Source organism: Podarcis cretensis, assembly GCF_951804945.1.
Source record: "Podarcis cretensis genome assembly, chromosome: 3".
Taxonomy (NCBI): Eukaryota; Metazoa; Chordata; class Lepidosauria; order Squamata; family Lacertidae; genus Podarcis; species Podarcis cretensis.
Genome location: NC_137172.1, coordinates 60,095,883 through 60,120,679, shown reverse-complemented (window position 1 = coordinate 60,120,679; position 24,797 = coordinate 60,095,883). Strand labels below are relative to the sequence as shown.

At 38.3% G+C, this 24,797-nt stretch overlaps 1 protein-coding gene across 5 annotated transcripts in view; it reads left to right on the top strand.

Moving 5' to 3' along the window:
• STXBP5 (syntaxin binding protein 5) overlaps positions 1-24,797 on the top strand; it is a 114,316-nt gene that overhangs the window by 4,003 nt on the left and 85,516 nt on the right. For all 5 annotated transcript variants that reach the window (XM_079970872.1, XM_079970871.1, XM_079970869.1 and 2 more), the window contains exon 3: positions 24,031-24,112. In XM_079970872.1, coding sequence (XP_079826998.1) covers positions 24,031-24,112 — 82 coding nt within the window. The remainder of the gene's footprint in view (positions 1-24,030; positions 24,113-24,797) is intronic.

Genomic DNA, 24,797 nt, shown 5'->3' with positions numbered 1-24,797 from the left:
CCAACAACTTCTGGCTTTCCTTGCACTATGACAGGCATAGGCAAACTCTGGCCCTCCAGATGTTTGGGACTGCAATTCCCATCACCCCTGACCACTGGTCCTGTTAGTTAGGGATGATGGGAATTGTAGTCCCAAACATCTGGAGGGCCGGAGTTTGCCTATGCCCGCACTATGACTTTGCTACTAGTTTTGATGAAATGCACATTTTTTTAGGGAAAGTTTTAATGAATAATAATGGTAGTAACCCATATTCAATGCATAGCAGCATAGCGTATCCTCTTATGGAACAATTTTGAGTGGCAGGGACGCTAGCTGGATTAGATATGAGTTTCGTAGAAAAGAGTTGTTAATGTGGTGGTTGATCAGTAGAACTTTTCACTAAGGTATAAATAGGGGTTGGCGTAAATTTTTTTAAATAGTATATAGTGAGTAACAATCTCTTCTGCTTCAACAGCGTGTCCAATGATAAAAGTTGCAATACTGTGCACCCTTAAATGAGAGTAAGTGGTATTAAGAAATGAAATATTTTATTTTTTAAAAGCCAGCAAACGTATGGAAGAATTCCATTAAGGTCACTCAGTGTATATTCAACATTCAGTATGCTTTGATGGTCAGAGGTAGAAATAAAGGAACGGGGCACCATATTCCCCTTGGGTGTTGTTGGAGGTCTGGTGGCCTTACGTGACCTCACTTCAGCCACTGGCCTGAGTTGCGCTTGGGCAGGAAGGCTTCTGGAGCCACAGGCTGAGGTTGAATAAATGAGGTTTGTTGGTCTATTCCTGGCATATTGGCCATAGCAAAGGAATTCTCAGGTTGTGCACTCAAAAGTGATGATAGTTTAATGATTTGGTTGCTTGGAATGACTATAAAGGGTTGTAGTTTCTGAAGTAGGAATGGTTAGCTTGTGGCCTTCCAGATGTTATTGAACTACAGCTCCAATTGGTCACAGCCAGTATAGCCACTTATTAAGAATTAGGGAAGACATAGTTCAGCAACATATTGAGAGTTACAGGGTGGCCATTCCTGTCCTAAAGACACATTCAGTGCTAGCGCAAGCGTGTGCAACACATCTTTTTCTTACAAAATTATGCCGGAAAGAACAAGCTTTTACTAACCACAACATTTACTTCTGAGTAAGCTTTGATAGAATCTGTCTGCCCATCTAATAGAAGGAATAGTTTTTAAAAAGTGGGTGTTTTTTGTCTTTGTTTGCACTGCTTATTTTGTTTTTAGTTACAAGTTTAGATTCACAATGTTGAATCTGCATATGGCTTTTTACATCTTTAAAAACATTTACATTTCACGATGTGAAGCAGTTTCTTTCTGAATTTTAGCAGTAGCTTCCTTTCCTTAGCTGAAAGAGTAGTTGCTGACAGAGTCAGCAAGGTGTGGCTGTTGTTTATTTTTTAATTGCTGATTTTCAAGGGTGAACACCAGGTTCCATGTATTGACCCACCCAGATTGAGACTGGATCAATGTGTGGAGGCTAATGCTCAGTATGGGGTGAGACAAACAGGAAGTAAGCTCTTTATGGCATATCCTTCCTCTGGCACTGCTTCCTGTAGAAGGGATTCCTGTTACTTAATTTGGAATGTTACAAAAAAGTGAATGAAGGCTCAAATCAGTTTGATAGTTGGGAGTGAGTTGCTACAGATCACTCCTTAGAGAAGAAAATAGGACAGAACAATAGACTTGGTAAAAGCTCTACCACTGTGTCTTTTACCCAGATAAAAGACTTGGTCTTCAAATACTGTTCATGACAATACCCTGTAGCACTGGATGAAACCACAAAGACTCATGGTCGAACTGACTGTCAACAACAACGGACATAGGCAGCTTTTAGCAATTTGCACCAATGGTCAGTCTGTCCATTGGGACTGTGCTGGTGAGCATTATATTTTATATATAAAATATTATATGCTTTTGCTGTCACATTTGTTGAAAAAGTTTTGGATTATGGAGAGAGTGCCCTAGCATACTTTTCAAATCACCCTAAACACCTGATGATACATATAAGCACAGCTTGATATTGTCATCTGGATTATTGCCCTCTTCATTGCCCTCTTAGTTATTTTTTTACCTTCCCATCTTCCTAATGCAAAGGAAGAGGTGTGTACAGCAGGCCTTGAAAGTCTAGGGCAGGGGTAGGCAACCTAAGGCCCGGGGGCTGGATGCGGCCCAATCACCTCATTCCAGCCCGCAGATTGTCCGGGAACCAGGGTGTTTTTACATGAGTAGAATGTGTTCTTTTATTTAAAATGCATCGTGGGGTTATTTGTAGGGCCTGCCCGGTTTTTTTATATGAGTAGAATGTGTGCTTTTATTTAAAATGCATATCTGGGTTATTTGTAGGGCATAGGAATTCGTTCATATGTATTTTTCAAAATACAGTCCTGTCCACCACATGGTCTGAGGGACGGTGGATCGGCCCATGGCTGAAAAAGGTTGCTGACCCCTGGTCTAGGGAAATGTCTTGGAGCTAGGGAAGAGAAATTGTATTCTTCTTAGCCCCCCTTTAGGTTAATGTATCAGAACCTTCCCAGTCTTCAGATTCCTGGTGCAAATGTTTTCACAACCATCCATCCAGCCACTGTTGTAGTAAGTAGCCTGTAGTCCCAGAACTGTCACTTCACAAATAATGACTTTCTTGAAAGTGTTGCTTCATTTGCTAAAACAACTTCATTTGCTAACACTAACAGTTGCAAATAAAATGAAAATTTCTGTTTTAACAACTATGTTAAAGGAAGTAAACGCCCTGCCAACTCTTAACTTTAATATTTCCTTAGAGTTTGTAGCAAAAAACCTACTCCCATCCCCTCTCCATATTAACCTATTCCTCTTTACCTTCTGGCACAATGGACTCAACTGACTTTACCTCCTTTTAAAATTTCAATAGGTATAACAGATTAACAAATCTTACAAGCTGCTTTTGTTTCTTTCTGATGCTTTGCTTGCATATATATGACAAAGTGATATCAAATCTTAATTGCTTTTCTAAAAATGTCTTTGCATTATTGAGTACATAAACCATATTTAGCATCAAATGTAAGCATTTTGTACTTTGATCTAAAATCAATTTGTAAAAAATTGTCAGTTCACAGCACAAGTAAAATATACAATTAGCCTTTCCCATTTATTGTTTTCCCTTATGATAGTAAGTTTATTCCAGTCACTTCTAAAAGTAATGTGCCCCTTAGCTTGTCTTCTTTCGGTGTGGCAACCACCAATTTCCCACATTTATACTGCTTGTATGTTTTACACTTCTGAGTCACCATCAGCCTTCATCACCTGACTTCCCTTTTATAATCCAGAACTTCTATTTCGTATGAGGATATTTATTATGTCTACGTGACAATATCTAGTGATTTTGCTAATAGAAACTGAGATGAAACTTCATAATCTTTGTAATCCGTTCAGGCACTGACTAATTGCTAGAAACCTTTGCACTTATAAAGAAAGGTTATTTGAGATCTCCCTATCCAGTATCTTGCAGCACTGAAAACCTCATAAACAGTGGATCTCTGCAATTTGAAGATTATATATAAAGCAGTATGTCCAGAGTATCTCTTTTTAGCCATCTGTTTTACTAGCTTGGTGATTTTTCAACACCACAGGTGGTTTGTGTTACCATCTTCTTTGAATTTCCGTGTCTTCTGCAAATGAATAGTGTGGTGAGGGCTTTTTTCAGCTGGAACTCACTGGAACTCAGTTCTGGCACCTCTCAGGTGATTTCTGGCACCTCTTTGGGCTGTTCTGCTCCTCCTTACTAGAAGGCAGGGGCAGCAAACCATAATCCTTGGTGTGGTGTTATATCCAAACTGGAAGTTGTGGTTTCTTTTGCACCAAACATAGCATTATCTGTAGCTAAGGTTTGTTCTTCGCTTACTGATTCTGGTTTGTTTGGACTGAAACTACTCACAACCTCCAATTTTGAAATAACGCTAATCCATGAATCAGTCACAGGTTCTGTGTAAGTTATCTGCTAATAGATAGGTAATCTAGGTTATCATTAGAGACACAAAATTTCTGAAAATTTTGAAACCATAGAAAAAACTACGACCTCTAAAGAAAACAACATTTTGAGGAAAAATGAGATGTAGGCAATACTTAAATAACAGCCATCAGATTCTACCGCTTTAAGAGCCTATAGCACATCAGTTCATTTAGTTAATAGATATAATTGTACTATTTGGTATATTTTTAAAATGTACATAAAGTCCTGTGCGTATTTTCTCAGAAGTAAACCCCTGGTTTAATAGACCTTATCCAATGTAAGCCTATGTATGACTAGTACCTCAAAAGTAGAAATGTCTTAGTTTGTACTAACAAAATTGTGAATATACCCAATACTCAAGAGTAAGTGAGTGAGCTGCAAATAGTAGCATGCTATCCAAGTACATGTTTCCTAGTTTTGTCATTTGATAGATAGGGGAGAAAAACTAGGAATGCTAATTTTGTAGTAAACGAAAGACAAAGTGCCTTCTCATAAAGAGACCTTTTAGGTCAGAGGAAGCTAATGAGGTATTGCTGGACTACAACTCCCCTCACCCCTCACCATTAGGTGCCTGTCCTTTGTAGGGGTCTGGAAACAAAGCCTTATGAGGAAAAGTTGAAGGAATTGGATATGTTTAGTCTGGTAAAGAAGAGACTGAGAGAAAAATGCAACCCCATCCGGGGTTGTCTCCTAGATTTGGGAACTACTCACCCACAAACCCTGTCTTCCCCTGATTCAGTTTATTGGCCCTCATCCAGTCCACCACTGCATCCAGGCACCAGTCCAGGTCTTTCATACCCTCTCCTGATTTCAGTGTAACTGAGAAGCAAGATGGGTGTCATCAACATACTGATGACACCTTGCCCCCAAACTCCCAATAGCTTTATATAGCTGCTGAATAGCACTGGGGAGAAAATAGTGCCTGTGGGACCCCACAGCATAGCGGCTATGGGGTCAAAGAGCATGACTCTGCAATATCCATCCCATGGACTTGGTCCACCATAGTCAGTGGTATCAAAAGCCACTGAGAGATAGAGTAGAAGAAGCAGGGCTGCACTCCCACTACCCTTATCCCAGTAACAATCATCCATGAGGATGACTGAGGCTGATTCAGTCCTGAATCTGGGTCTGAACATACTTTGAAATGGATGTAGGCAATTTTTTCCCCTAGGAACACCTTTAGTTGCTCCACCATTACACTCTCCACCATCTAACCCAAAAATGGTGTAAACAACTCCAACAGTTGGATGCTAATGTTCTTTTGACCTTCCCTATTTAGTAGACAGCAAGCTATTTTTGTTCTGAATGTCCTTTAAATGGAAGCTTCAATAGTTTTCAGTATAACACCTGAAATGTGGGTACTGTATTCTGAAGACATCATCACCAGTTTTTTCACATGCAGGATTCTGCTTTGGTTCTTGAGAATAGGGTGAATTGTGACGCTTAACAGACCTGTAGCAAATTATTCATTTTAGTTTGTAGAACGTAGCCATATGTTTTACATAAAAAGGTGTTTTATTTATAAATTGAAACATCGGTTTGGTTTGTTCTGGCATTTTCTTTTTGTTATTGCAAGGGTAAAGCAGACCCATACGCTGTCTTGTGGTTAAAGTCATTGCAGAATGTGCAACCTCCTTCTGGCGCCACTCTGTTCAGTTATACAAGAGTATCCCTACATTTCTTCTGCTCGGTGCTATTTTATGGTGCTATTACTATGCTATGTTCTAACTTCAGTCTTACTCAAATCTGAGTTTTGCTCTTCATGTTCAGTCTTCCTTTGGAGGAAGCTGGGGAGCTCTTATCTTTTCTAGTCCTTGTTGTGGTTAAACTTGAGTACGATGCCATTATAGGTATAAATATACACATATGCAGGTCACCATGCAAGTAGTGCAATGCCAAGATGTTAGTGGACAATTTTCCATGGTTGAGGTTTAGCAGCTGCTTCAGGAGGATAATAGTGCTGGAGTGCTTTCAATTCCACCCAGGTAGTTCACTGAGTTTTTATTGGTTTGGTGATCTTATGTTTTAGAAGCTTCCTAATGGGACTGAAACCATATTTTAACCGTTAGTTTGGGGACTTTGATTGTGGTATTTCTTTGATAATTAATATGTCCAGGAGATGTTTCTACACATCATGTGTAATTGCTCATGTTATTCTAGTTTCCATGTGATGCAGTATTGTAATTCTGTGCCGCGTCACTCTGTTAACTTAGTGTATTTATCAAGCTTATTTAAAATCTTTGTTTATAGTGTAAAAGAAACTATAAGCATTTCCTCAAGCAAGTTAGTTTTATTTAAATTGCAATCTGTTTTCTGCAAACGTTTGTTAATAGTCTGTTCACAGCAGGCTTGTATTTCTAGCTTTCTAATTTCAGCAGTTTTCTGACCTTAGTCTAGTTTCTCCCTTGTCAAGGTTTTGGCACCAGAAGTGTCATAGCAGCTTTAGGTCTTAGAACTTTGGCTTCATAAATGATGACACTGTATGCTGAGCTTCTTAAGTGTAACTTGAGGGTTCCACATTTTTGCTTGGCATGTTTAGTGTTCCACTGACCCCTGGCAAGAGTGTCGCACCTGTGCTGTCGTCCTCTCCCCCCCCCAACTTAGGAATTGCATAGGTGGGTGTGTATTGTCTGGGCAACCATACCTGATCCCAGCCCAGCAAGCTTCCACCTTCCTTGTCCCTTATGTAGCCAATATGCCTGGAGTGCCTCAGCCATATAACAGTTAACGGCACAATCCTAACATTGCTTACTCAAAAGTAAGTCCTGTTGACTTCAATGGGGCTTACTCCCCCCAGGTATGTGACACTAGGATTGCAGCCTAAATGGGAAAACCTTCAAATGTGCTTTCTGAATTGAATCCAATCTGGGGAAGGGAGCAGGAATTATCCATTTCCTTGTGTGGATGTGCAGGGAAGGGCCCTGGTGATCACATTTTTTTGGCATAGCTAATAAAGTGAGCCATTTTTAAAAAAAAAACCTTGCACAAGTTGATTTAGTTACTAAAATTGGGTTTTAATAACCATACTAATGGAAACATTTTCCTTAGTTGTACAGTGGTACCTCGGGTTACAGACGCTTCAGGTTACAGACTCTGCTAACCCAGAAATAGTGCCTTGGGTTAAGAACTTTGTTTCAGGATGAGAACAGAAATCGTGCGGTGGCAGTGCGAGGCCCCATTAGCTAAAGTGGTGCTTCAGGTTAAGAACAGTTTCAGGTTAAGAACAGACCTCCAGAACAAATCAAGTTCTTAACCCGAGGTACACTGTACTTGCAATACTTTTTGTGAGTTTAAATTCATCTTCAGGTAGCATGTCAATTCATCCTTGTATTTAGCTGTTTGCCTAATTGCCGTAGGAGGAACAGATCGGTCTATCCTTTTTTTTACACTTTTAGACTGCAATCCAATACACATTTACCACAAACTAAGTCCCATTAAACTCAGTGTGACTTACTTTTGAGTAGACAAGCATAGAATTCTGCTGTTAGAAACCTTCATTTAATGCTATAAAGTAATGATTTGCTACCTTTGGGGCATCTGTTCCATAGGGTGGTATTTATATTTGAACCAATTAGGCAAATGACCAAGAAAGTAACCTAATTGTAATTATACCTGGCTTACTTCAACTTGGTGGTGCAGTTTTGCAGAACAATCAGATGGATAAATGTGCCTTAGTATTTTAGTATTTCTGCTTCTTTGCCATATGTAAATATAGCAAGGTTCTTATAACTATACATTTATGTTTCAGAGTTGAAGTTGTATCTGCCTTACCAATAAGTTAAAAAAAGTTGTTGATCAGACCTTTCCTGGTATGCCTGTGCTAATATTTTGGGGAAGGTTTAGTGGCATTTGTTACACTTAATGATGGACAAGGGCAATGGATTTACAAAAGCTTGTCAGCAAATTTACCTGGAAGTTAAAAGAGCGAGAGTTGTTGCAGACACTCTGGGCTTGTCATCAGCCAGGGGACCAGGGACTATTAGGAGGCAGCATCCCCTGCCGCCCAGGAGGACTGTTGTCTCAAGGGAAGTACCAGCCTAGTTTACCTATTACCAGAGAAGGAGCAGCTGCAGGAAGCTTACTGTTCTCCCAAAGAGAGGACATTCAGTTCCAACTGCTACTTGCACTGGGATTTAGGAGCAAGAGGCAGGCACACACTGGCCTCTGTTATTAGCTGAGTTGAGTGAGTGTTTGGCTTACAACAAGTTTCAATATTCTGCCTTTAGTATCATTTGATAGACAGGTGATTTTTAAAAATAAAACGATTCATTTTTAGCCTGGCTGATCAACAAACCTGAGCTATATTTTCAAGAAGCTGTGCACAGATTCTGGAAAAATCCCAGATCGCCCTGGGTTGGGTCCATCTGGGTCTGCCAAAAGGGAGGTGAGTGGACAAGCACATTTTTAATTAGAGTTTTAAACCCTAATTAAATCAACTGTGAGGGGTGGAGAAGGGGGAGAGGCAGACAGAAGCTCACCTCCTCCCTCACTGCTATCCACGTTTAATTAGAATTTAAAACCCTAATAAATTAGGAATGTGCAAGGCCCCCATTTCAGTTTAGGTCATCCTAAGGCCGATCCATGTTGCTGATGGGCTCCAGGTTGTGGGGGGGGGGATGCACAGACCTGCTGCTTATATTTTCTGTTTGAACATTGCTCAGACAAAAAAACAAAACAAAACATAACTTGGTACTTGCCCCAAATGTAGAGGAAGAAAGAGAGTAATAGTAAAAATTAAGAGGATAATAGGAGTGGTGACAGCAAACTGCGTTGTCTTTACTCTCTTAATCTTTGAATCGTAAAACCGGAAATATGTGTATGTCTAGAATTGTAAAAATTGCAGAACACAGTGAGGAATAAGTCTAAGAGGTTGTAGAGATTCCTTTAAGCTGACAACTGGATGTCAGCATTTACACAAAGATTCATTTGTTTCTGAACCATTATCTAGTTTATTTTGTAGTAGCCAGGATGTAAAGAGATAATTTTAAACATCAGCAGATAACAATGAACACAAATTGACACAAGGTGTTTGTCAGAGGATGTTCTAATCTCCAAACATGATATAAAACTGATATATTAACCTATCCTCGTTTCACAAATTGCAGGGTACACTATATGTTAGGCCTGTGCACTACTACTACTACTACTACTACTACTACTAAATACTGTATGGCTTTGCAATTTGAATGTTGTGGGCAGGCAGCTCAGCTAAAATCAAGAAACCATAAAACATAGTCTATTATGAAGAGATGAAGCTACAAAATTTGAGACAGACAGTTACAAGGGTTTGGGAGTTTTTTAAGAGAAGCTTTTTAAAGCTTGCAGTTTTTAAACAGGACTCCCTCCCTCCCTTACTATATGGAATTTAGTGTGTTCCTCTACGGTTTTAGTCTAATTGAAAGTCTTTTCCCTTCAGGTTTTAAAGAAAGGTTTAAAAACCAGTTATCCTTGACTTTCCATTGAAATATTTTATTATGTAAGTGGTTATGGGGTATTCACTGGTATTTATTGAATTTTATTGTACTAGGCATATGTAAACAGGCTGTTCTACTGTGATTTGAATGGTATAATTTAATGTTTGTTTTTTAATGGACTTGTATATAATAATGTAGTGGGAAGCCTATTGTCTTGAGAATGGCTTAGAAATATCTGACATTTAAATTGTTACAGTACTGTTTGGTGGACACTGTAAAGCCCTACCTGTATTTAAAAGCCCTCTGAGCAACTACTTTTTCAGGCAAAGAAAATGTTTGGGCCCTTCTTACTCTTTAAAGTTTCAGAGCTCAGGAGCTCAGCTCACTACTGTGTCTTTATGTTAAGAGCACTGGGTGCAGTTGCCTTGTGATAATTTATTTCTATGTCCCATCCAAAATGACTGTGATGAGAAGTTGAAGAGCAGCATTGGCAAAGCTATTCCATTCAGGGAGGAACAGCAGGATGTAAATGTAACAAATTCCTGGTTGGAAACCACTGCTGTCAGTTAGATCTACACCCCCTGTCCCAACTCCCACCTTCTCCACTGGTGTTGTCTGGAGATGTATTTTTTAACCTGCAGGTGGTTAAAGTCCCTTTAAAATGGATCTGTATCCTTGGGACTGGCACTTTGCTCTTATGAAGACTGGGCTACAAACTGGGATGTGTCTCATTCAAATCTCTACCATAAACTTTTTGAATGGCCTTGGGCTCTTAACTTCCACCAGCCCCCCAATAATCTTTACAGGAATATTGTGAGGATTAAAATAACAATATGTGAACTGCAATGAAAGCTCAAGTACTGCACAAATGCATTAATATCTGTTGCTAAAAAATTAATAGACTGCTATGCATCCTGTACATTTTTATTATTACACACTGTTCTGAGTGAAGTGCTGGAACTGAACAATTGACCAAACATTTGTATTATAGTTGAGCTTTGTTAAAGCTCATCAGGGTTTTCATAAGTATTTTGAGATATAATAACCAGCAAGATGCAGATGAAATATACCAAGTGTGAAGAGTATAAAATTAATATGTGTAAATAGGCAAGATTGAGCACATACTGGGAGAACAAGGTAGGGTGGCTAACCTGTGATTGTCTAGTTGTTTGTTCCTAACATTTAGTTTGAATACTATAGTATTAACTGATCGTTGGTGTGACCAAAGGATGCAGTCCTAAGCATACTTTATAGGAAGAAGGTCCTCTTAAACAAAATGGAACAAATCTGGGTTAATAGACTTCGGAATATGCTGAAAAAACATGAAAATGCTATTTTTTCTTGTGATTGGATCGTAGGAGATACTGGTTCCTAGTAACTGTGTATCTACAATTGTGCATTATAGTTTCAGTGACATGGTATCAGTTACTATTTTTATAAAAAGAACATATACGTTGGCTGCAAGTTAATAGCAGTAGAAGTCGACAACTGGATTTTTACTGCATGATAAAGGCATGACTCTGCTAAATCATAAAGCTGCTTATGTAAAAGCAGTAATGATAATAGTGTGTTGCTCAGTGCTGAATGAATGCTTTCACACTGAATAATGTATTAATTTAACTTTCCTTTCTGCTTGAGTTGTAATCAGTAAAATATTTCATCAGATATGAAATTCAGGCTTGGTTTTCGTTTGAGGATATTTTGAGAGAGATGAAGTATTTGATATTGGAACTTAAGCACCTGAATAGCTGCTTGTACTGGAAATAAATGTTTTAAGTTTAAAGTGCTTTAGTTATACACTATGTCACATATTGGTGGTAGAAGAATCATGAATAAGAGTAGTCTAGGTATTGTTTTAAAACTTAGTAACACAGTCCAATTCTGTGCATATTCACTGAAAAATAAGCCCTGCCTAGTTCAGCAGGATGTACTCCAGTGTAAGTATAGGATTGCAGCCTTATTTGTATGTATGTTCATGTCTAACTTCTGTTTTCTCTCTCAGTATATTTTATGTGGATAATAAAATGTGGTAATTTAAGTGATAAATGCTGTTTTGAAAGCTGGAGAAAAACACAATTAGGACCTGGGCCCTAAACAGATAATACATAAACATAGGTTTTACTGTTATAATTAATTTCAATTATTTTTTTTATTCCTAACTTTTAAAACTGTTTTCAAGGTAACTAACAAAAATAATGTTAGGTCAGGAGGGATTAGGAGAGACTGCAACAGTCCACCATGATATAGGGGAGTAAGTTCATTAAACTTGGAGCAATACAAGACATTATGTGATTCATAATCAGAATCTTCCAATGTGTCTTTTCTTAACTTGTTAGCAGACCTATGCTTTGAAACAGCATGAGTGTTTAAACTATCTGTACCTGACTCCCCCCCTCCCCCCAGCTAATAATAGCTTTAGGAGACTATTTAGATCAAGGGTCAAGTTAAATATCTTCTCCCAGTGCTCATCTAACTTGATCTTGAAAGCAGTCATGGGAGCTTGCTATTGAAAAACAAAAACCCTAAAGCAGGAAATATCAACCATAAGTTGGATTGTAGGATCTCTTCATAGATTTGTGTCTGGCTAAGCCCATAGTTGGTAAAACTACCATATAAAACATAAATCACATAATTTACAAGCATGTGATATGTGAAGTACACAATATACCTAGCCACCGTATGTGCTGGCATTGGAGAGTCAATTCACTGTAAAATAAAACTGGCTTTATCAAGGATGATAGATTATCTGATATCTTCCTTACATCTTGGATCACTTGGCAAATTGTATCAATTAAATTGTTTCTCTTGAACATGATTTATGAAGCGGTGCGCAGTGAACCCAATGCTGGGTAGATTTTTGTTTGAAATGTTTAATTGGACTGTACTTTCTCTAACAGTATTTTTAAAACTTTAAAACACCATTAGTCTGCTGCTGTCTCCTAATCTTGCCAGATATTACATTGTGAACCTCAAAACTGTTGAGAAAGCAAGTGATTGCCTTGATGCTCCTGCATTCACACTTAACAAGCAGCACTCCTATTTTGGTTGTCCCACCAGTATGAACAGGGTAAACAAACCAGGAAGCATTGGCTTTGTGTTCCAGGGAACATGGTTTGTTCCCACCCACCACTCCTCACAAGTTATGATGATTACCTGAACTCTTGGTTTGTTGACTTGCTGATTGTGACTTTTTAAAGAGCAACCATATATGCTACTTGTTCTCAGTAAGCCAGGAGGTTTGTCTTACCATTGTATGCCAGTGCTGCCAATAGAATGCAGTAATCTGTCATTGAATAGACTGGCTGTAGTTTGGATGTAATTTACAGATGCAGTTTGAAACTATTGTTGACAATTGCATCCAGTGATGTGGGTTTCCTGGAAAAGAGAATTTTTTGGGGGAAAATTGATTGCCTAGAGTGATCTAGTTTAGGATGTTTAGTAAATACAAATAAAACAAACAAAACTAAGTGCTTTGAAACTGCCAAGCTTGCCCTAATACTGTATTTGCAATCTATTATTTGTTACTAATGAACTTACGAAACAGAAAAAAAGCATTGCAAACTTTTTGACCGTTACTGATTTCATTTCTCACAGAATTCTGAAGTTTGAATTACGTTTATTAAAAACTGTAGAGACTTAAAGGACTTTAGCTACCAATTTTGGAAGTATGGGGCAAGGGCACATTAAATGACTCAGGGTCCATGGGGAAATAAATTTAAAGACCAAGCTCCAAATGAGTACCAGACAAGACAAGCACACTATCCATTTTATTGACCTTTCATGGTAGGTACAGGATCAGGCCCCAAATTCCAACCTGCCTTTCCCAGACAGTACAGTCATAGCTTCTGAATAGCCTTTCCCCCCAAAATTCAGTGTTTGGAGTGTGTGGGTGTGGGTGAAAGATCCAAAGGCTCTGCTGCTAGCCTTTCCTTGGATACTAGCTTTAGGATACTAGCATGTCCAGGACTTCCCAAACCTTATTTCAGTAGGACTGGGGAACTGAGGTCGTCTTCCCTCAGGGATCCTTGTGCCTCAATGCAAATGGGAGAAGGAATTGTAGTGAAGCCAAGAGAAGGTGGTCTTTGCCTCACACCAGGAAACCACTACTATTGTATGTATGGATAAAATGCAGAATCGTTAATCGTTAATTTCAGAGTCGGTGATCTTGGTTTTCCAGATAATTTGGAAACAAATTTTCAAATGCCTTAAAATTGATAAAGATCTGATTCAGCATACTTGATAGTAAACAAAATTTAAATGTGCCATGCTAATTTTACTAGTGCATGTAGGGTTTAATGTTCAGATAAATTCAGAACTTTACTTGGAAATCATCTTCATTGTATTACTTGTTAACTTACTAATTTTAGCATGCCTGAATTTCTCTGTGTGATAGCTCCTAGAGATATTCACCTGGAAAAAGGTTCCTTGGAAGTATGAGTTTAAATTTCTTTTCCTGTTCTATTCATTCCAGTTGTCCAGTTTCATTTGTACAGTGGTACCTCAGGTTACAGACGCTTCAGTTTACAGACTCTGCTAACCCAGAAATAGTGCCTTGGGTTAAGAACTTTGCTTCAGGATGAGAACAGAAATTGCATGGCGGTGGCAGTGGGAGGCCCCATTAGCTAAAGTGGTACCTCAGGTTAAGAACAGTTTCAGGTTAAGAACGGACCTCCAGAACAAATTAAGTTCTTAACCCAAGGTACCACTGTATTGTATTTCGTTATTATGTTGGTAACTTAATGGGGATGAAGTACACTGGCAGTCTGCTAGAGCAGAGGTGATGGAAGTCTCAATGTGAATGTGATCAAATGGGTACTAGACTATAGTCACACCTACCTTGGGACAGTGGTGGCAGCAAAGAGAATACACTTTTTACCCTCATAGCATCTTCAGTGAACTGCCCAGAAGAGCTGTTTAGAATGACAAATGGGCAGGTTTCAGACTTGTGCAGTGTCATTAACAATGGACCCCTCAGTAGCCAGCTGTGATATTTGCAAAGCACTTTGAGGGCAAAATTTCTTGGATTTGTGCCAAACTTGATGCCACAATTAATGTCGTTTCATTTGGAGGTCCTTGGAGCATCATCTAGTTTACAGCCTGAGAGATCAGTTTCAGTTGTCATGGGATTGGGAGTTAGATGCACTGTGTTACAGTGATTCTGCTCCTACCTGCAGAAAAAGAAAGTAGCACTAGGTGACTATTGTTATGCCCCATTGCTTTGGGGCTGTGGGATTTCTAAGGGGTTGATTCTGTCTCCTGTACTATTCCACATAAAACAGTTGGGAGCTATCACCTGGGGATTTGAAGCGTGTGTCATCAGTGCAATGCTGTTTCCCTCTTAGCACATGTTCACTATAAACTTTGTAGTTGGTGCCATGTTTTTACCCTGATGACTTCTTAAATAAATATTTTAATTAGGGCCTAAAATTTCTGGCTGCTTAAAAAAAATACACTAAATATTTAAAATATTAAAGATGTGAGATACCACTTAAAGGTAAAGGTAAAGGTACCCCTGCCCGTACGGGCCAGTCTTGACAGACTCTGGGGTTGTGCGCCCATCTCACTTAAGAGGCCAGGGGCCAGCGCTGTCCGGAGACACTTCCGGGTCACGTGGCCAGCGTGACATCGCTGCTCTGGCGAGCCAGAGCCGCACACGGAAACGCCGTTTACCTTCCCGCTGGTAAGCGGTCCCTATTTATCTACTTGCACCCGGAGGTGCTTTCGAACTGCTAGGTTGGCAGGCGCTGGGACCGAGCAGCGGGAGCGCACCCCGCCGCAGGGATTCGAACCGCCGACCTTTCGATCGGCAAGTCCTAGGCGCTGAGGCTTTAACCCACAGCGCCACCTGCGTCCCGAGATACCACTTAAAGAGTGCTTATTTTGCTATAATTTTTTTTAAAAATAAAAACCTGTTTGGATACCACCATTCCACAAAATTGCTAAAATGATGTTGATTGAAAGCCTTTTTAAATCACAGAAGCAGCCAGCCCTTTGTAGCATTGTAATATAATCAGCAGACAGAAAGCATTTGGATTTAGCAGAAGCTTCTGTCAGTAGGACACAGGAGATTCTGATTCCCACTCCTTTTACTGGTGGAAGGAGCGTTCGGAACAGTGTGGGAAGTCACATTAATGTCTGAGGTGGAGGCAAAGGGATAAAAATCATTTCCCTCATTGTTCTGCTGATGGAGGCACATATTAAACGTTCCCCTTGACCTAAAACAACACATTTTCAAAAACATGCAATACAAGCAGAGAAATGTTTCCAGAAGAAGCATACCATGAAAATCTATGGGCGAAAAATGCAGAATCATGGTCAGCATCCCAGTGTCTCGGCAAACTCGGTATCCTTTCTACCCCAAATTTGGCATAGACCATTCTGAAAGATAGCACTCTTATGCTGCTAAGTTTTAAATTAGTCTATTTAAACCATTTGCTAACTGTAAGACACAGAACAGGGGTTGCCGACATGGCACCCATGGCAAACTTTCATTGGTTTGGTTTTTTGTTACGTACTTTGTGTTCTCATTTTGTATTTTTATGTTGTGAACTGTATGAACTGCTGTGGGATCTTTGGATGAAGGGCAGTATATACAAATTTATTAAATAATAAATAAAAAGTCTCACACTCGTCTAGAAATAAAGTTATGGGGCAAAATGTACAGGTGCCTGCTAGATGATTTTTGTGAAATTAGTGGTGTTGCTACCTTGTATAGCTATCCTAGTGCTGAGGAATACTTCTTGTTACTAGACAGTGACACCATTTGTGTGTGTCTGTAATTAGTATTATGTGATCTCCACAATCAGGACATAGGTGACTTCCAGTGGCAAGCGTAACGTTGTCAGGGGTGTTTTTCTCTAAGTTTGACTTATAACCCCCCCCCCATGCCTGACATTTTGATACTGATTTCCCCAGCACTCTCCCAGAATTCAAAATGCACGCCTGACAATAGAACTTAAACTTCCACACCCCAGATTGATTGTTGTTATGGCAGAATATGATTCAGCTGACTCATCCTTAACATTGCATCATTAAACTCTTTGCAGCATTCCATAGACTTGTTTTCTGTAATAGTGCTTTTAGCATTAGTTTTTGAAGCTTTGTTTAATTACCAGTTTTTGCTAGTGAGTGTTTCCCCTATCCACCCCCACCCCCTGTTCTTGTGTTGGCTATGCTTCAGTTATTACTGTGGTCAAAAAGAAAGACATTAATGTACTTGTGTCTACTTCTAGTTATTTTGTAGTCATGTGTTCTCGTACCATTTGTGAGGAACACAGATTTTAACTGCAGTTACATTGACATGGATGCTTTGAACAGATCAGTTGCATTCTAAATATACCTGTAGGTAAAACTTGATGAAGAACATTGCGCATACATGACAGAAGGAAACACCAATTGCAGAGTGTTAACTTTGACCAGTCCTTGATTAAAACAGCTGGAGGCCCTGGGCTAGGAGACCTTGGGAGGCCCAAACTTAATAGCATCTAATCATAAGAAACAAAACTTCATTTTCTTCTTTATCTGCTAAATGAAAGTAGAACATTATTGATTTTTTTTTAGCATTGATTAAAAGATAATTTATAAATTTATAACCTTTAATAAAGTTTACAAAAGTATCTAATTAAGACACCCACAAAGAACATTCATAGGGGAATCATAGCTATGTTCTGAGATTACACTATAATGTCAGATCAGTTTATTTTGAGCTCTTTTGGTTATCAAACTTACCAATTATATAAATCAGTAAGTCACAACTTATCATTTTCTATGTAGAGAATGTTTGGCTCAGACAACCGTTCCTGGGTTGACCATATGTATATCATTCTTTATTCTTTTTACTTTAAAAAAGATCTTTCACCAGTACAGTTTGTAACCCTTAAGCACAGGAACAATCTGAAAATAGTTTCCACATTTGGAAAAACTGTCTGGATTTTCTCCTGGAATATTATGATACATATATTGGTGGCTGAATACGTCTCTTTTTCAGGGTGAGGTTATTTTACATACATGTGGGAAGTACAAGAGTTCACTGGCTAGGCTAAGGTCAACATCTTTTGAATACTCTTGCATCAGCATTTTGACGCCATTGTAAATCAGTTCTTTGGTTGCTTGCAGGTTCACCAAAAATGAAAAAAAAAGGTCAGCTACACCCCTGTACACTATTGCTCTTCTGTCTAGGTTGACTTCAAGAGAATCAATGACAAAAGGGATAAATGAATGTAGTCAAAACTTGTCTCTTGGATAAAGTTCATCTAAGGCTTAGGGTGCTGTCCCATCATTGTTTTGGTTTTTTCGTACTCTGCCTTCTTTTGGCAGTTTTGTACTTTACATCCAGTAGAGTAAATTTAGCTTAAGTGGTGGATACAAACTGCAATTGCCAGCTGTAAATATTTGCATGTGCTCGATGAGATTTGCAGACTTTGGATTGCCTCGCTAACTTCATGAAATTGGTCTTGCGAATGTGTCCAAAAGTGAAGCATGAAAATGAATTCAAATTCTTCCATTTTCTGCAGAAGATTTTCAACCTGTCATGTAGTATCTCCTTTTTCAGTTCCATCACAGTAAATAAGACTGAGTGTTTCAACAATGTAAATATGACTTTTGCTAATAGCTGTAGTAGCTTTGGTGTGAGCCTCCCATCTTGTGTCTGATAAATGTTTAGGAACTTTTGATGCAAGAGTCAATAAATTTTTAGCACTTCCCATCTTTTTGTAGAAGCAGAGAAAAAACAATAATGCTCATTTATTGTGGTAAAAAACTTCACTGCATCCAGACACAAGTCAACTTCAGTTCATCCAACTAGATTTAGGGAATGTGCAGCGCATGGAATAAAATTTGCAAACTTGTTCCTTTCCATAATATTTTGGTGAACGACATTTTACTTTCCAGCCATATTGGCTGGATTGTCATATGATTGTCCTCTACATTTACTGAAATTTATTTCAAGAAATTCAGAATCAGCTCAGCCATACTTTCACCGGTGTGATTTTTCAGTTCAAAAAACATCAGAAAACATTTGACTGGTAATCCATTACTAGGAGAAACATATCTAACAATGACAGTAAGTTGATCAACATGGGAAGCATCAGGGAATGAATCAACTGATAAACTAAAATAACCTGCCTGCCTGATGTTGCTCAGTATAGCTTCTCGAACTCGTATTAGCCACCAACTCACATACTGTTTTGGATAGATACAATGACTGACTAGAGTCTTTACCTCCATACTGATTTATGTGAGCACACAGGAAGGGATCAAATTTGGCAATTAATTCGAACAATCACAGAAAGTTACCATTGTTTGGTGAAGCAAATGTTTCATTATCTCTGCTAAATGCCAAGTCATTTTCTGCTGAGAGGGAAATAACTGCAACAACATGCTCTAAAGTACGTGCCTCCAGTAATCCTACTCTGATCTGCACTTTGAGTTTTGATGTGAGTGTTTGACTATGCTTTCTTGTTAAGTATGTTAGCATGGAGTTTCTACGATTTTATAGTTGCCATGGATTTGAGCAAGATAAGTGTGATGCCAAGCAGCAAATTCAGTACAAGTTAAAGCTGTAGTTGAGGTAGTCTGGTTAGGGAAAAGTGTGCACACGAAACCATAGATTTTCTGGGAGAATGCACTAGCCACTCTTGAGGATAGGTTTCTCCATTTCCTTTGGTGGAATAGAATAAATTCTTAGAGCAGAACTGGGCTTGGTTCTTGTATGTTTGCTTCAAATTGGTAAAAGGGCTGCCCCAGTGTTGATATTACACTAGACCTTTATCAGTCCAGAATAATGCTTCCTTGTTATTCAATGTGGTCCGTAAACCTACATCATTATTTCTGAAATCACTAGTGGCAGAACACTTGGCATTTTTATGTCTGCAATGCTAGTGTTTTCACTGAAATAATTTGCTTTGTTTCCAATTGTTTAAGATGCTTTAATGAGCTTGAACTGCTGCTCTTTTTTTGGCATAATTATCTCATGGCTTGTTCCTTCAACACCTTGTGTTAATTCTTTGGCTTTAGGTCCTGTCACTTCATATTCACTTTGTCCAGAGGTATCGGTATTTGTAATGGTATTTACCGACAACAGTTCTCGGAAGGTTGCGTTCTGTATATAAACTGGTTGTTCTTCAGACTGCTGTTTAGTTTACTTGATATTCTTCTCTTTGTAAGCACAATTGTCATATGACATGATTGGCTTTAAACATTTGAGTATTTACTTCTTTTCATCACTTTTCATTTACTAGCACCACTTTCATATTGCTTACTCATTATCATTTTCACAAAAAGTCAAAATTATTGTGATCCACAATCATATAAAAGAATCCTCACTTGTTCTTAGAATGCATTCTATATTGATAGACAGTGATCTGAACACTTGTACATTCATACCTCATGTTACGTCCGCTTCATGTTACATTCTTTCAGGTTACATCCCGCAGTGACCCGTAAGTACTGAAAAGGGTTACTTCTGGGTTTCACCGCATGCGCAGAAGCGGCGAATCGCAACCCGCATGTGCGCAGATGCGCCGCTGCAGGTTGTGTTCTTTACATGTTGCGAACAGGCCTCCAGAATGGATCCCATTCGCAACCAGAGGTACCACTGTATTGCTTCATTGCTGACATTTGATTCTGAGTAGCTTTAAAGCCTCCATGAATTTTACTAAACAGTAAGTACTCACTTGTGTAACTGTTATACAGTTGCATAACTGTATATACAGACTCATACAGCACATGTTTAATGTTACTAAGCAACTGCACCTAGATAGTAAAAAATGCCTGTTTTATTAAAATAAAAAATGGCAAGAGGCCAAGGTCCTCCTAGATTATAAGTCCTTGGGCTGCAGCCTACTCAGCCCATTCATAAATTCGGCACTGATTATAAATGATTTGACTGATTTGTTTAAGGAAGTTTGTATTTATCCCTTCCACTGTGGTCACAGTGTTCAGGGCTTGTTCCAATATAAAATTTCAAAACATGGAACCAGACAAAATATTCCTACACATACACACATGTGCATGACTGTAGCCCAATACACTTTCATTTTTATTTCTTTATTTCTGGCTTTAAAAGCCACTTTGGGAGGATTAACTTTGAGACTGGACAATTATCCATGCCCTGTGTAACCTTCCAGTTCAATTACTGCAATGCATTATATGTGCCTTTGAAAATAGTCTGGAATTTTCAGCTGGCCCACAGTAGAGCAGCAGTATTATTATTGCTTGCTGATAGGTATCAGTACATCACTCTAGTCCTTTGTGATCTGTACTGGCTTCCAGTCCACTTCCAGGCCCATTTCAAAGTACTGGTATTAATATTTTATATTGTTATCAGGCATGTGCCTTCACTGTACTTCTACAAAATACTTTAGTTTAGACAAGCCTATGCAGGTTTCTAGAATACTGATATATTTTTAGTTTATTGCTGGCTTTAATTTTTTGAAAGTTTAAAATAGTAGTTTAAATCATTTCTGCCAATAATTTGATTGTTTTATTCTTTTTATAAACCACTTCATAACCAAGCAGTATTTTTTTTTTTTTTTGAAATAAATAAATAAAAAATAAAAAATTACCTGTAAATAGCTTGGGGTCAGGATGCATGAAGGATTGCCTATCTGCTTACCAGGGCGGTAAGATGTTCATCAGAGACTCTCCAGCCTAATAAGGTGATGGGAGGCTGTTTGGTGAGAGGGCCTTTTGGGGTGGGGGACCCCTGGAATGCTTTCTCCAAACAAGTTTCCCTGGCATGTACAGTAGGATTTTTTTTATGCTAGGTGAATACCTTGTTTCCATGAGTCTTTTAAATTTAATGTTTTTGGTTTGTAGAACTATCTCCAGTCTGTCATAGGGTTTCAACACTTTTTAAAAATTCTTACGTACCTTCATATGGTTTTGTAGTGCTGCAGTGTTTGTATTAATTTCATGTAGTTGATTGTTACTGTTGATTTCTTTTTATTATAAATTGTGAACTGCCTAGACTATAGGGTTGAGTGGATGATATCATGGGCAAGGGAAGATTAAGTATACCTGCCTGTTGTTGGAAAAAATGGCAACTGTGGCACTTGTATGTAACATGTACTTTACTGAAAATGTGCCTTTTGGACCTAAAAGGAAAAGAAAGTGAGGCATCTAATCATAGCCTGCATTTTACTTAGGCTTATATTTTGACCAGGGCCTGTATTTTAAAATGAGCTTAAAGATTTTCAAATGTTTCATGCCAGGCAGAAGACCAGCTGCCTAAGTACTTTGGCAAGATGTTTATCCTCCTGGACAAGGGGGCCCCCTGATTTATAGCAGAAAACAATTCTCAAAGTCGTAAAAAGGGAATTACAGGCTGAGAGCCAAGGTTACACTGACCCTACATATTACAGAATATAAAAAAGGATGAGAAAAACATAATTAAGACTTGGTAAATAGTAAAATAAAACCATGTGCCTCCCATTAAACTTGAGCCATATTTTCCTAAGGTTAAAAGGCCAAGAGCAAATGGAAAAAAGCAGCTGGCTTGGCTGGAGAAGGGGAGTGTAAACAGAAGAAGAGGTTTTCTTCCTATTTTATCTGGAGGCTGTAAAATGTTCCTTCCTTTTTTACTTTGAGAAGATTTATTCTTCTAAAAAGGTATCTATGATAATGTATGAAATATATTGGCTTAAATGTAATTATGCAAAGGATTCAGGAACTAAGAAATGTTAAATCCTTATGCTAGATTCTTATTTCATATAGTTGGAAGAGACCACAGGGGCCATCAGCCCAGCCCCCCTGCCAAGCAGGAAACATCATTAGAGCACACATATGGTTGTCAGGCCTTTGTTTAAAGACCTCCAAAAGAAGGAGATCTTTCAATGTTGATGTGAACTCAAGATCCTTGACATCTGTTTAAGATAAAAATTTAAAACTATTAAACCATCTGTTTTGGAGGGCAATAGGGCAAGGAGGGCACGAGGTGAGCTGGTAATTAAGGTTCCTTGTTGAGACAAATGTAAGATATATGACTACTTATTTGTCATTTATAGATAGAAGAATATATAGCTTTTTGTTTCCCATAAAAGGCAAAAGGAAATGGGTGTATCTTTTGTGATTGGTTCTAGCAAACAGCCAATAGGAATTTCAACCAGGCTGATTGGACAGAGGCAGCCACAGGAGGAGCAAGGGGGCTGGATTAAGGAAATATAAGTGCTGGCCATAATGGCAGGAGGCCAGGCCAGAGCTTGGTAACCATATACCACTGTGCCTCTCATTTATTTGTCTGACAAATAAATTATTATTTTAATTTCTCTATTGCTGCGCTGAATATTTCATTCCAGCTAAGCGTTAACCACAAGCAGGGTGCTACAAAAGAAGGCATGTACTTTGAGCTCACTGTGTAGTTTTTCATGCATGTTTCTCATTTTTTTAATTATTCTGTCCTATTGAGAATGAGATACAGTGCCTTCTTGGTGATGGTACTGAGGTTTTTAGAAGGCTTACCTTCTAAAGCCTCCTTGGCTTTTATACTGAAATTTTGGAAACCTTTTATTCAAACGCATCTTTATATTTAAGGAAGAATTCAACATAGCAGTAAGGCACTCATTCCACCAGTGCAAGCTTGTCAGCTTGTTAGACAAAACAACCCCCTCGCCTCTTCCTACGTGCTGTTCTGGAGCTTCCCCAGAGCCAATTTCAAGGGGAGAAGATGGGAGAACCCCATTGCACTAGCAGGACTTGTCAGCTGAAACCCTTAGTTCTCCTCAGTTCTGCTGTTTGTAAATTTTGTATTAAAAATCTACAGATTTAAAGTGTTGTGTTTTAGTGTACTGTTCATAAATAACCAGAGAACTCACTGAGTAAAAGAGGACAGAAATAATGGTAACAATTAATAATGATAGTGAGCTGTCCACTTATTACTTGGCTCCTGGGTGAAAGTTCACATGCTGGGCTTCCCTACGGAGGGTGAAGGAATTGTGGGAGGATAAATGATTTGGCCGTAATAAAACAGGCTAACCCTTGGTTTTTCTAGCACATCTTTATGTACCCATGCAGCAGGAACAGGCACTCTTTACTTGCTTATTTATTGTTGAAAATATTTATATCCCAGCTCTCTAAAGACTGAGTTTGCTTACAGAAAACTAAAACAAATTGGTCACAATACAAACAATTTAAAATAAGAATAAATAATTTAATTTATTAAATCAACAGCCAGAAGCCTTTCATTTCAGAAATGGAAGGTGATGTTCTTCCATACTGAAAGGATAGCAGCGTGTTGATCTAGCAATTTTCAGCTAGCTTTTGATGTGTTAAGATCACCTTAACATTTCATTTTCCTGTGGTTTAAGTATTCCTGCAACTGTGGTCCTATGTGAGAAATTCTTCACAGCATCTAAGTAGTGATGACAATGAGGCTTAAATTGCCACCAGGCTCAGTATCAAATTTTCAAGTATGAACTAGAATTCCTGTCCAAAACAAATGATGGGGAAATAAATTCTTTAGCGCTTGCTGGTTTTCAGTGTGGCTTCTATAAAAGGTTGCACCGTGGTATAACTGACATATAGAAGTTGTTGCTTAGCATAATTGTAAATAGAAAGTTTGATGTTATTATTTGCTTCTCATGCAAATTTATATTAGCTAATATTCCTTAATGAAATTAATGTCAGTTTTGGTCGGCCAGGCGTTGAATGCTACTGCCAACATGACAGCGGTGCTGCAGTAATCCAGCTTCAGTTTCTGATCAATGAGGTTGGTAAGCTTGTGATACAAACAATTTTTTAAGATATAATTTTATTTATAGCTTTCATTTACACACATTTCAATAGCTTAACAATAGTTGTAACATTTCAAACCTCGACTTCCTTCCTCCTCTTTCTGCTGTTCCTTAAATTAATTTTTATCATCTCCTGCATATTCTAAATTAACTTAAGCTTTTCTTTTATTTATCTATTTTTATTATATATTCTTTTGAAACTGCAGGTTATTACAATAATCCTGCAAATGTCTATATCTGTTTACAATTGGTTTGTAAATATTCAATAAACCATTTCCATTCTTTTATAAAGAATTTGTTATTTTGATTTCTTATTGTTCCGGTAAGTTTCGCCATTTCTTCATAGTCCATAAGTTTTTGTATCCATTCTTCTCTCATCGGAGCTGCTTCTTCCATTTTTGGGCATGATACATACAATTTTGTGTGTATTAAAAGTAGAAGGCAATCTGTTCAGTGCAAATGGTTGCAACTAAATTGACTGGAATGATGAGCTGTCAGATTACTTGGACAATAAAAATGGAAAAATTAAAATTAAAAAACTTAATTAAGAAAATTAAAAGAAATAAATAAGCATAACTTATTTATGCTAATTACTGCATTCAAATTTAATGACAAGCCATGTTTTGCTGTTATGTGTGCAAACAGCCTTGGGCTTGCATT